The 12,976-nt window shown below is 38.6% G+C and overlaps 1 protein-coding gene across 5 annotated transcripts in view; it reads right to left on the bottom strand.

Moving 5' to 3' along the window:
- The window catches only part of PPFIA1 (PTPRF interacting protein alpha 1), a 106,477-nt gene that overhangs the window by 66,584 nt on the left and 26,917 nt on the right, over positions 1 to 12,976 (bottom strand). For all 5 annotated transcript variants that reach the window (XM_059722741.1, XM_059722742.1, XM_059722739.1 and 2 more), the window contains exons 3-7: positions 3,120 to 3,221; positions 2,347 to 2,511; positions 1,027 to 1,101; positions 521 to 622; positions 65 to 286 (exon numbers count right to left, since the gene is read on the bottom strand). In XM_059722741.1, coding sequence (XP_059578724.1) covers positions 65 to 286; positions 521 to 622; positions 1,027 to 1,101; positions 2,347 to 2,511; positions 3,120 to 3,221 — 666 coding nt within the window. The remainder of the gene's footprint in view (positions 1 to 64; positions 287 to 520; positions 623 to 1,026; positions 1,102 to 2,346; positions 2,512 to 3,119; positions 3,222 to 12,976) is intronic.

Genomic DNA, 12,976 nt, shown 5'->3' with positions numbered 1-12,976 from the left:
AACAAAGAGTTCTAGGACATTAAATTTAATTTAAAAACATTTGGTCAATTCTTTCACACCTCACCTCTCGTACATCTCTTTGCAACTTTGTGTTCATTTCTTCAGATTTTATTAAATCTTTTCTAGCTGTGTCAAGATCCTCTTCCAGCTCTGCTACTCTGCTAGAAAGAGCGGTGAGACGTTCTTTCATTTGGGTCTGCTCCTTGTTCTGCTTATCTATGATATCTTGGAGTTCTATAACTTTAGCAAGGTTTTCATCATGACTTAACGAACCATCAGAAGATCTCTATTAAATAAAAAGAAGTATTAAGTGTCTACTTGGCACAGATATTTGAAATATGCTAGACTGACTATATGGCAAAACTAAATTTAGTTGTACAAATTGACTTCTGCCTTAATTATACCATTGAGACTGAACAATCATTACAGTTTATATATGGCAATGCTGCACAGTTATTATAAATTGCAAAAAGCAAACAAAGAAACAAACAAAAAACCATCAAAAAATCCACAAATTTACCTTCCCATTTGTGCTTGGTGTATTTTCCTGATCGTGATTTATATCCAATGCCCCATCAGCTAGTGTTCTTTTTTGACTGTTCTGCTCTTTTAGAATCATTAACTAAAACAAAAAAAATGTTAAGTGTCAGGGTAAGCTACATTACACTAGCAGCATAAGTAAGAACTAAATGCATCGATAGCATCTTGAAGCAGAGGAACAAGCTTGTGATAATAAATATTATTGATTTAAATGTTCAGAAGATCAGTGCTTTTAAAATGAGACAGTTCCAAACCTATCATCAGTCCTTTTTAAGAAAAAAATAATTCTGTACAATGTTCATTGTTTCCCGCATAGTTCTAATAAACTAAGCAAGGTAAAGTCAAACTCTGCTTTCTGGGATCAGCTAAGAAATCCATTCAGTGGAAGAAAATTAGTTTAGAACCATTACTATATTTGAAGAATACTGTTCAGATAGAAACTCCCCCAAACATGCCCTATAATTCCATTTAAAAATTGAAACTTACCTCTTTGTGTGTAGTACCTAGTTCTTCCTCCAATAAACTACATCTTTCAAGTGCTACTCGTAACCTTTCCCTTACCTGAAAAAATGAACAACTTGAAAGCTTTTATCACAAAGCAGTTCTGAACAATACTGAAGTTTTAAATTGAGCCATGCCTATAGACACAGCTTCACACTTCAATATGCCCATTTTTGAGCTAGTGTTTTAACAACCGATAAAGCAAACTCAATTCTGATGCCTTAACATGCACCACAGAAAAGATTTTCTTAGAAAAATGATTACGACCTTCAAATAAAAAGCCCTAAAGCACTGCCCTATCAGGCACGCAGGCAATGTATTTGATCCCTTTTAAAACATGATTGTACTCAAATTCATCTTAAAATTTACCTCACTTTTTCAAGTTCAGAGAACATACAACATTTCTAGTATTTAAATTCTACACAGAATATAGTGGGTTTCATTTTAATAAATTATACACATCTTATAAAATTGTTTACCCCAACTCCACACATAAAACACTCTACCACACATAAAACACTACCATTTGTCCACCACCTCATACTTAAAGAAGTAGCTCCCAGATTGTAGTCTATTTGGCCATGGTCCACATCTGATTTGCAATCCCCCTTTTCAGTTACAAGTTTAATGATAGGGATGCATACAGGCCTATGAAAAGTTTCATGGCTGCCAGTAGTCCACTGGTACAAAATGTTTGGGAACAACTTTAAGAGTATATATACTTTAGAAAAAGAACTATTTTGTGCATGCACATAAACCAGCATAAAAGGGCTCTAGTCCTCAATTAAAAGCTTTTTTTTATAGCAGTAATGCACAAAGTGTATTAACTCTTAATACAGATATGCTGTACCTACACAAAGTACAGCTTATACTAGCAGAACTTTTGTTAAGTTACTGTATTTAGCTGTGCTGGTGGCAAATACAGCTTTGCTTTACTACCTCTGAATTAGCAGTCTGCACTGCTGCTGCAACTGCAAAAGTATCAGTAGTGAGCAACCTTTAAGACTGAGGACTACACTGACCAAGTTTGGGTTACAGACAGATGGGTAGCTAGCTATGTGCTAGAAAACTCAGTCACTGCCACATGCACCAGCATGGGGAGAACACTGCCCCCCCCCCCCAAACCGACTGCTCCATATCTGTGGGCTGGATCAAATGGCTCTGCGGGCCATACATTGCAACCCCCTGGCTGAAGTTGCCTTGAAACAGCTTTAAGTCCAGTCATGGCACCTACCCTTTACAAAGTTTTACACTGTTTTCACATTCAGGGAGGGGAGGTGGGACAGTAGAGAGATTTTTCATTACCTTTTCATCAAGGGCTTTGTGATGTTCAAATAGTGATTTTAGTGCTTTGAGAACTTCAACTTCACTAGAAACTCCTGCTGGAGATTGAGCTTGTCTCTTTACAACAGTCATTCTAAGAGATCTTTCATGCCTGGATACTAGGCATTCCAAATGTTCTAGTAATAGCTGAAATAAAAACAAAAATACATTAAAAAACCAAGATGTTTACTCCTTTGTGTCTAAAATTAAGTAACTTTGCTTTCGAAAACATTTCATTTATATTTTGAATTTGAAATCCAGGAGTCAAAGACTAAATAAATATATTTCCTTGCTTTCAAAGTTTTATCTAAAGAATATTAGTAGAGCACAGATACGTTAAAAAAACTGAATAAAATTGATCACTCAGGAGGTAGGAATTAATATTAATCTGTACTAAATAAAAAAGAAATGCTATAATACAGATCTTGACTCACTCTTTTACTTTCATATCTAAATAAGTCACCAGTTTTGTGAGAGCTTCATTTTAAGCTTCTTTTTAGCAAAGTCTTAGATTTTCCTCTATCTGAAGATTATTTGCTAATCACAAGTATGTGCAATAAGAAATACCTGGCAAGTTCATACCAGCAGGAAGGGTATCCAGAAAACAAGAAGAATTTTTAGTCTGTGTTACTTCTCACTAGCAACATATTGCAAAACAGGCAACATGCAATGAATCTCAATAGTAAAAACTTTAAAAAAAAAACCTAAAAAGTGAATAAAGAACACCAATAAGAGAGTTCAGGCAAGTAACTAACCCTTGTATTATTTCTTTCAGCTTTCAGTTCAGCTATTTCTTCTTCCCTTTCAAGGAGTTGTTCCCTGCACACATTAAGCTCTTTAGTAAGTGCTGCAAATTCCTGCAATGAAGCAAACCAGTAATATATCAGTATATTACACAGCATGTTATAGCCATGTAACATCAAATGTGAAGGATTCTCTGAAGAGAGAATTCATTTGATAGTTTAATACTGAAAAAAGCTAGCCTAAGTGCATTTATAATATTACTAATGTTGAAAAACCTCATATTGTTTGATACAATCAACCCCTTTGAAAACGGCATCAAATCTTACTTTTTGGGGATTTTTTTTTAAATTCCAAACATATTCATGTAAACACTTCATTTACCAATTAATCCATTTGAGTATCATCTATACAACCCAATAAAAAGACCACTTGGTTAATGCAGAAATATTAAATTTTAACCTAAGGCAACAAGTGATATTAAAATATACATATATTTATAGACATATGAGACATACGTGAATAAATATATTCTGTGTGCTAATATGCATCATGTTTAGAGTATACATAAAAGGCAACACATTACAAGGATGTGCAATGCTACCAAAATGAAAACTAGGGAATTCAGATATACATTGAAGCTTTAAACAAACAAAACAAAAATACATTGAGGTATGGTAACACTAAACAACTTTTAACTCTATCCTGTGCTGCAACAATGCAACAATTATAGAATGAAAATTAAGGATTTAGGATACTAAGAGTGAAGGTGGCATCAGGAGAAGATGAATGAAGGGAACCCACAGTAATTGCCCCACACGATTTATTTAAATTTTTAAACAAACTAAAATACACCACTCATCTCTTAACTTTTGATGATAAGCTGCAGACTTCATGCTCCCTTTGCCAGAGTGAGTTATACCAAAACTGTAACAAATGTATGTTGAAACAGTCACTATCCCAACCTTACTATTTTCATTCTCAGCATTCACAAAAAGCACCCACTTCCAAAAGGTTTTCAAGATTACACCTAACTAAAAAGCATGGGTATGCCGAGAAAGGCAATTATGGTACCTACTTCAACAACTCTGTGGGCATTCAGAAAACATGTTTGTAACTTTTCTGTATGTAGCAGGACACTAAGGTGCCTGCTACTGAGAGAGCCCAGAGGGCTCCTCAGGTGCTGGTTGCCAGGGCAATGGGAGGCAGCAAACGACCCACACCTGCCAGCAGTCAGCTAGCTATAAGGGGCAAGGGGGGAGCTGAGACCAGAGGCAGGCAGTTCCTGACTGGCATTTAAGACAGAAGGAGTTCCCTGCCAGCAGCCAGAGAGAGAAGCTCCTGGAGCAATGATGCGGGGAGAAGCCTGACTGCAGGTACTGCCTGCAGAGAAAAGGGTAGCGGCTCCAAGATGGCTGAGCAATGTTGGTACAGCCAGGTGGCTTAGGTTTAAGTTGTAGCCAAGAGGCTTGAGTTTATGTTGCAGTTTGTTTAACACTGGTGGTTTGGGTGAGGCTATAAGTGGATGGAGGAGTCCTCACAGGGGACTTGTGGTAAAATGAGGACCCCAGCTCCAGAGCGGAGCCCAGCCTGGTGAGAGGGCATCCTTGCAGAGAAGGCCCCAGTGAGGGCCTGGAGAGCCCCAGTGAGAAGGGCAGCATTACGGAGAGGCCCCAGTGAGGGCCTGGAGAGCCCCAGTGAGAGGGGCAACATTATGGAGAGGCACCAGTGAGAAGGGCAGCAGTACAGAGAAGGCCTGCAAGGCCACAGTTATCCTGCTCCGGGTGTCCTGCGTATCTAAGCCAAGTGGAGGAGAGGTAGCCTCTCTATAAAAACACTTATCATCAAAGTCGTGGCGGGTGAGAATAGGAGGGTGCAAGTCCGAAGCTTGGCACAGTAGAAGAGGCGGCAAGGGCTAGCATGGTGACCCTGCTGTCCCTACTGTTACACTGTAAGTGTAATCTGAACTATAAATTCCGTGATCAGGCAGCAAACCAAGTGTAAAAAAGTTTGCATTTGAGACTAAAACCTTCTGGAAAACAAAGAAGATGGGGGGGAAAAAGCAATTTCTAGCCATTGCTGCTAACTGAGGCAGATGCAGACATGAATCAAATGCAATTCACCACCCATTCCTCAGTGCCTCCACCTCGCAGTTCACAAGAGACTGAACAACAGTGAAATTATTAGCCTAATCCTATTGTCTGAGACAAAGGAAAAGCAAAAAGAATAGCACAGATGAAAATCTGTATTTACTATTTACAAGTCATTAATATTAAGTATTACACAATACTTAATTAATCACAGGATAAGTTATTTTATTAAGTGTTCCTTAAATGAAGCTCCATAAAGAAAAGTATAATTATGTGCTTGTAAATTGTTTCTTAAAACCCTTTTCAAGTTCAGCAAAATATAGATCCTACTGAGCGCCATATAATATAACGAGTCAAAACTAGATTTAAGTGATTTTGAGAGAAACTAGAAACATCTGAAAACAGATGCTAACAACATCAGCAAAGCTAACCGCACTTTATCATGCATCAGCAGATACATGACTAATAGAACCAAGGAGGTGATACTTCCCGTCTATGCGGCACTGGTCAGACCGCAATTGGAGTACTGCATTCAGTTTTTGGTGCTACACTTCAAGGATGCTGATAGACTTGAGAGGGTCCAGAGGAGGGCCACTCATATGGTTAGGGGCTTACAGGACAAGCCCTGAGGAGAGACTGAGGGACCTGGACCCCTTCAGCCTCCACAAGAGAAGGGTGAGGTGGATCTTGTGACTGCCTACAAATTCATTAGGGGATCGCAGCAAGGGATGGGAGATGCTGTTCACCAGGGTGTCTCTTGGAGTAACGAGCAACAATGGTCACAAACTGGCAGAGATCAGATTTAGGCTAGATATCAGGAAAAACTTCTTCACAGTAAGGGTACCAAACTTTGGAATGGGCTTCCAAGGGAGCTGATGCTCTCCCCTACCTTGCGGGTCTTTAAGAGAAGGCTGGATAGGCATCTGGCTGGGGTCATTTGAGCCCAGCACTCTTTCCTGCCTAGGCAGGGGGGTCGGACTTGATGATCTGTTAAGGTCCCTTCCAACCCTAGCATCTATGAAACAAACTCTAGTATCATTTCTAGAACTCTAAGACAGAATGACAGACACAAAGCTATTTCATGCAGGTTTCAAGGATTCCTAATAAATTAAGCTATTAAAAGTCACCGTGAAAGTGAGAACAGTATTACTGCCATCACTGACATAACCCATGACCATCACCTACCCCTCCCTCCTCAAAAAAACATCTATTCACCAGAACAAGTGCAGTTCCAAGAGATTTCTTCATCAGACAAGACTGTTCTTTTGTATGAGGGGAACACGCACACAGAGCAAAGCATTTTTACTCCCATTTCCTAAGTTCTTTGCCTTTTTAAAAAAGTTACATTCTTCAAGAAGGGAGATGATTCTTTCATCAGCTTTATTAGTTAAAATGTAGAAGAGATCTCTGGATTTGATCTATTTTTCAAACTGCCAACCTAATTAATTAAAGTCTTGCAGTACTTTCAGCATACTTGCTTACTAAAGTAAGATGTGCCCCTACAAGTTCTTAATTAGTAAATCATCAATGCCAAGCAAGATAGACACAATTATTTCCTCATACCATTTTTAAAACAACACAAGGGAAAAGGCAGCTCTCTTCAAATATTTAAGCTATAAAACTAGTAAGGGTTTCCAGAAATTAGAACTCCCACTACATAGAAAAGTCCAAGTTTTCCAAGAAAGTTTTGTTCCTAAACAATTTTGTTTTCTTTAGAAAGCCTTAAGTGTCATTTCAGCTCTTAAAGTTGCCTGGAGCCAGGCCAGATGCATAGCAAGGCAGCCTGGAGATCCTAGAAGCCAACACTTTAGGGACAGTCTACCTGGCAGGATGCCCCAGGTGACTCAGGGAGCATGGTGTGCCAAGAGGGGAGGTACAGGGATTAGTGGGGGCAGGGGCGGTGGGTAGCCAAGCTGGCAGGAAGCCAGGATGTCTTGATTTCAACAATATCAACATGTTACTACTACCTCTAGTAACTTCTGTTCATGAAATTATTTTGTCACATTGAATATTTAAGGGGTTTCTGTTATACTGCATTTAGACTGAATATTTTTAAACTGACATATGGTTTGAGAACAAAACCCTCTGTAGGTACCCCCAAAACAGCTGTGTTTACACAAGTGCCACTCATTTTAAAATTATTCACTGAGGTATAAGGAATCTGGAAATGTCTTAAAGTGGAATACAGAACACATTTTCTATTTCAAGTTTAATTTGGGGCCTAACTAGGGATAATTCTGTCTGTGAATTTTCATTATAGGACCCTCCATGTCAAAGTCTTCACAACTGAGTGTTCCAAGCCACCCTGGCAACCAGACATGGACCAAATCGTTGTAGCCAATTTAGGCTTAAGATTCTTGTTCAGAATGCATATGCTAACTGCATAACACCGTGGGTCCCAATTTTTGTCTATTGCTTACACTATTAAAAAAACCACCACTGCTGATCTGCATAATTGGTTCAGTGCATAAACCATTTAAGTACATAGCAGCACAACGCTCTACTCTATAAATGTAACTGCACTCCAGTTAACGGCATAATTGGTGCCAACAATAGTAAAAATGGAAAGCAGCTGCTATTAGAAGCCTTGAAAATGTTAGGCGAGTCAGTTTCAGGGCTGCTAATAGCACAGAGGTGGGTTATTCTGTACTTAGTTTTGTTTATATTAAGGTTGGGAAAGTACAAAGCTTTTTTTTCCAAACTTACAGCTAGGCATTTCAATGGAGTTCACTAAAATTATTATAGATTTGGAAGCTAACGCTAAAACTAAAAACTTTGCCTTGCGCTGAAGATTTTCTTTTTTTTTTTTTTGTAATGTCATGTTAATCTAGCAAAAAAAAGGGATTAAAAAAAGTAAAAAGAAGTTTGGATAATCTAGTTGTCTAGAGCAGACTAACAACATGAAAAATTTACAAGTGAGAGAGAGTTTTCCCTTTTATATTCCTCCAGTCTTCACCGTGGGATGCTGAAAGCAATTTAATATCTTCTGTTCACTACAGGAGACTATCATTGCACCTATGAAAGCTGCACTGAGAGAAGGAACCCTCAGGAATTACACTGCTTTTCTGGTATCACTTCTCTTCTGAACTGGTTTTTATGCATTAGAGATGCATTTTCTCAGGTAGCAGATCAACCAGAAACTGCTCTCGTAGTAAAAAAAAAAAAAAAAATTCTACAAATGCAGAGGATTCTAACTGAAGGAGCCTTCCTGAAATTCTTTTCCTAAAAATTTTCCTCTTGCCATGAAGACACTTGGGTTGTAAACAACATCTCATTTGAGGCAGTCCTGATTTCAGAGAGAACTGTTCCTGGAAGTTTGAATTTATACTGCTGCTTCATAGACTTCTTCTTTTATGCTGATTTTCCACGGAAAAAAAACCCCTTGAAACGGAGAGCAGACAGACTTTCATGCCTGGATTTTGGTTTCCTTGGAGGACTAGGGGAATCTTTTTAAGCAAGATTTTTATTCAAGTAGGGACTTGGAAAAGGAAGTCAAATAATCCCTGTAGCTCCTTCCCATTTTCCTTTTTTCTAATTTGTTCTCCAAGTGCCTGTCACTTTAAAATCTGAGATCAAGAGAAAACTCTTGCTGGGAGAGGTAAGACACACAGTTCCCAACATTTTTAGATTCAAGGCACCCATCACTAGACAGAAAGCACCCCAGGGAAAGTGCCAGCTGTTAGCTTTCACTATTTTTTCACTATGGAAAAACAGAGCAATTCTTCTGTTGCAAAGAACTCAAAAAAACCACTACTGATCAGAATGTCTTTAACATTATGGATTCCTATTTAAAATCACCAGGTTTATCTTTTAAACTGAGTAGCATTTGTACTAACAGTGCTAATATTGTGCTTCACCCTGGCTGAGAATCATTGGGTTGAGCAGGGTGGGGCAAGGGGTTTCAACCCTGACCCTGCAGGCCCAATCCAACCCCTAATGCAGTGTCATCCAGGCCACAGGGCTCCCCATGAGTCTGGAGAACCCTGTGGGCCACAGCTGTGTGCTTTAGACCAGGGCAGCACATGACAGTGCATGAGGTAGCCCATGGCCTGGATGGGCCTGATACTGGTGCGCAGGATCAGCTCTGGCACAAGATCAGCTCATCTAGTCCATGGTACCAAAATGCTGAGCACCATTAGGTTAGAGGATCCCTTAACAGTTTTAAAGAAATATATGCTTTCATAGATGTCAGATGATGAAATAGACTGTTGCCTACAAAAGGTTATGCCTCTCTGAGCCAATTACTTTAAGGTGCAACCATACTCTGTCTTCTTCCCAGCTTCAGAGTAACACAGCTAACTACCTCCTCCCACTGAAGGAGGAGGGACATCCACTCCCCTGGACCTCATTCTTTTTTCTTGCTTTGAATCTAATTTGCATATGCAAAGGAAAGCTTTGACTCAGTCTGTGTAACTGTGAATGCCTATAAGAAAAACTGCTAAACTGGTTCCAGGTCTATGAGGTCACCACTCCCCTGCCTAACATTCTTGAACTGAAAACTTCCCAGAGTGATATTAGTTTCCCACTGGGTGTGGAAAACACACCTTATGATTGAGTACTGCAGGAGAAACCCCAAGTGTTTGAGATGGTCCTGGACAAACCCTACATGAGTTTGTAGAAGGCTGCTCTGGAAAACATTAGGAGCTCTATACTGCCCATGTCCCGAGTACTACTTGTAACACCGCCTCCCCCCAACCCTTTCATCTTTTTCTCAACTTGGAAAGGGAACCAATATGTCCCATGGATACAGCTATGTTCTCTTACAGACTGACAGGACTGGTTTTGCTTATACAGCTACATGCAAGATGAGATTACCAAATTAGCAGATCCAATATTCCTGTATAGCAAAAGTCAATACCCTCTTTTCCCCCTTAAGAATGGTCTGAAAAACTTACTAATGCAAGCAACATACCTACTATCTTCAAAGATGAACCAAAACACGAGAAAGTAATAAGCCACGAAATGAAGTTTGAAAGAGTTGTATAAACAGCTGTCCAGTCAAATGTTTATTGTAATCACCGTGTACACAAAGAATTAGAATTATTCAAAAAATCTTCTAAATGCCAGCGTACAAATATCACTTCTCTAGTACAGTGGAAGTTGCTACTATAAATCAATACTGAAAACAATTCAGTACTACCTTAAGAACACACAGCAATGTAGCAAATAGCTTAGTGTAAATTAATGTAAAAAACTAGACAAACTTATTAACATGAACCAAGAGGTTGACACACCCAACACAGCTTTAAAACAGGTTTCTATCAACAAATTATTTATTGGGTACTGTGAATAACCATCTAACTTTGGGGACCAACAGAACTACTGCATGATTAAAAATGCAAAAGTTCTTTCATTCTGAACTCCAGATGGCTGAAGGGACCCAAACCTTGCTCTGTCACTACATTCAGGAAGTGTGAAACTTAACATTAGCATACTAAGCCTTATTTTCATCATCAGTCTTTCAAAGAATTATATGAATTTTTACTTTTATTCCCCTTCCAAAGCTGGAAGTTATTTGCAAAGTTTGCATGAAATTAAAAAAATTCCTGACCTTTTCAAAAGCCAAACAAGTTGTGATTTTGTAGCCGATGCATTAAAAATAAACTGCATTTGATCCTCCGAGGACAGATTTAGCAAAGGTTACAAAGTTACACATTTAAAACTGAAATTTTAGAAAGACGCTTGAATTTTTAGAAGCACGCACACTCAAAACTAGCCACTAACCTCAAAATTCAGACCTTGGAAATACATTAAAGTCAGACCATTCCCTCTGTTCATTTAACTTTCTGTAACACTGATGCCTTTTGACCAAGGGTTGGTAACCTACAGCCCCCCCATTGCTTGGATCTGGCCCACAAAGAGGTCTGATATTGCAGGGGGAGAAAAAAAAATTCACCACCATAACACTGTACCTTGCCACTCATCTGTTCTGCAGTGCTCCCCACTGCTACAGGGCCTGCTGTTCCACAACATCTGAGCCTCCCTTGCAAGGTGGCTGGGAATTTAACAGTTGGCCATGGGGAATAGGAAAGCCACAAGAGACTTCTGGCATGCAGTGACATTCAAGTCAGAAGCTCCAGCTTATGCTGGCAAAAGGCTGCTGACCACTGCTTTTGACCATTCCACAACCCTAGCATCCTCTAAGAATTAAGAGAAAGAAAAAAAAAAGATGGTCTTGCAGACAAAGAAAATGCTTTTGGATTTCATCTATTGCATTATCCACTGGCATGTACCAGTACAAAATCCTGGGCTGTCATAATAATTGCTTGTTATCAGGTTGAATTATGTCATATTTCTCAAAAATTTTAAATGTTTTCCAAGAAAAATAATTAATTAAAAAAGCTTATTTTGTTCCAAGACCACCTTCAATTTTCAGAGATGGCATATGCAGAGGTTAACATAACCTGGTAAAATAATAAAATGGATTGCAAAAGTTATTCTTACTTAAGAACAATTAAAACTTTAGAGTTTTGATATTATAACATTTTAATATTATACACTTTATAACATATTTGAGCAGTCCCCCCACCATGCCAAAACAGGATGTGCTAGAGGAAAAGCTTAGTATGCGAGTGCCTGTAATGTTCTGTCCCTTAACTTTTCCACCTTCCTATCATATTTTCCTTACATTTGGAAAGTTATTATAACATTCTCTCTCAAAAGGGCAGAGCCCATTTTTTCAGTGGGCTCTAAAACCAAACTGCAGCATTGATAAAATATCAAAGGCATTAAGAAATATTTAAATAATGTTACCAGATCTTCAATCATACTGTCAATAATTTACTTTGTCAACTCTACTGTTATCTTATATAACAGCATAGGATAAAGAACTACTAGTCTATTAAGAGACCTCAAAACTAACAAAACAAAAAATGAAAATACTAAAACTTTCCACATTTCTCTCCATTGATTTCCATATTATCCAAGAATACAGCTCATTTGTTTCCTAAGGAACTAGGCTTATGCAAGCTACATTGTTTACTTTTAGCACTTTTCATTAGAACATGAAGATCTGATCAATTAATGATTTGAATGACATTAGTACATTCTATAAACACACCAAACATTAAATCCTTACTTATTCTCTTAGCACTGTTTATATTTTAAGCAAGTTGTCTGCCCGTCTACTTAGAATAAAGCTGAATCGTCAAACCATGCAATTCTCCATTATGAGGGGAAAAAGAAAAGATGTGTCACTGTTTATGGGACTGCTACCATATTCACCACATAACATGCACCTTCCCCCCATGCCCCTCCCCCACAGAAAAAAACAGTTGATGGAGGTTGCAGTGTACATTACATGCAAGGAAATACACTAAAAGCAGTTTTGCTGCTTACCAGCCAAAAGCAAAAAAAAGGTCTACAGATAATCAACAGGCAGCAGAACAATGAGTAGGCTTGGATCCCTAACTGCTGCTACTCACTTACTATAAGGAAATATCTTCTTTTTCACTCTGCCTTTAAAAAAAGGTGAGTCTAATGCCAGGGCATTTTGTATAAGAGAGAATAGAGTATTATTTGACAGTCATGTAGATCCCAAGGTTACTTCAAATTAGTGATTCCTCCGAGAACAACAAATAAGAACTATAACCTTAAAAGTTATTACCAGGATAATTCCTGGGTCTCCCCCAGTTGTATGATTATCCAGTACAGACCTAAGAGACTGGGGAATGAACAGTCTTTCTTGGCTGCAAAAGTATTCACCACTAATGCCAACTAACTAACTACCTGGTAAGACCTGCATGAATGACATCAACACACATAAATGTAGGCTGTCAAAC

Source organism: Alligator mississippiensis, chromosome 2 (genome assembly GCF_030867095.1).
Source record: "Alligator mississippiensis isolate rAllMis1 chromosome 2, rAllMis1, whole genome shotgun sequence".
Lineage (NCBI taxonomy): Eukaryota > Metazoa > Chordata > Crocodylia > Alligatoridae > Alligator > Alligator mississippiensis.
This window is presented reverse-complemented; position numbering and strand designations above follow the sequence as displayed.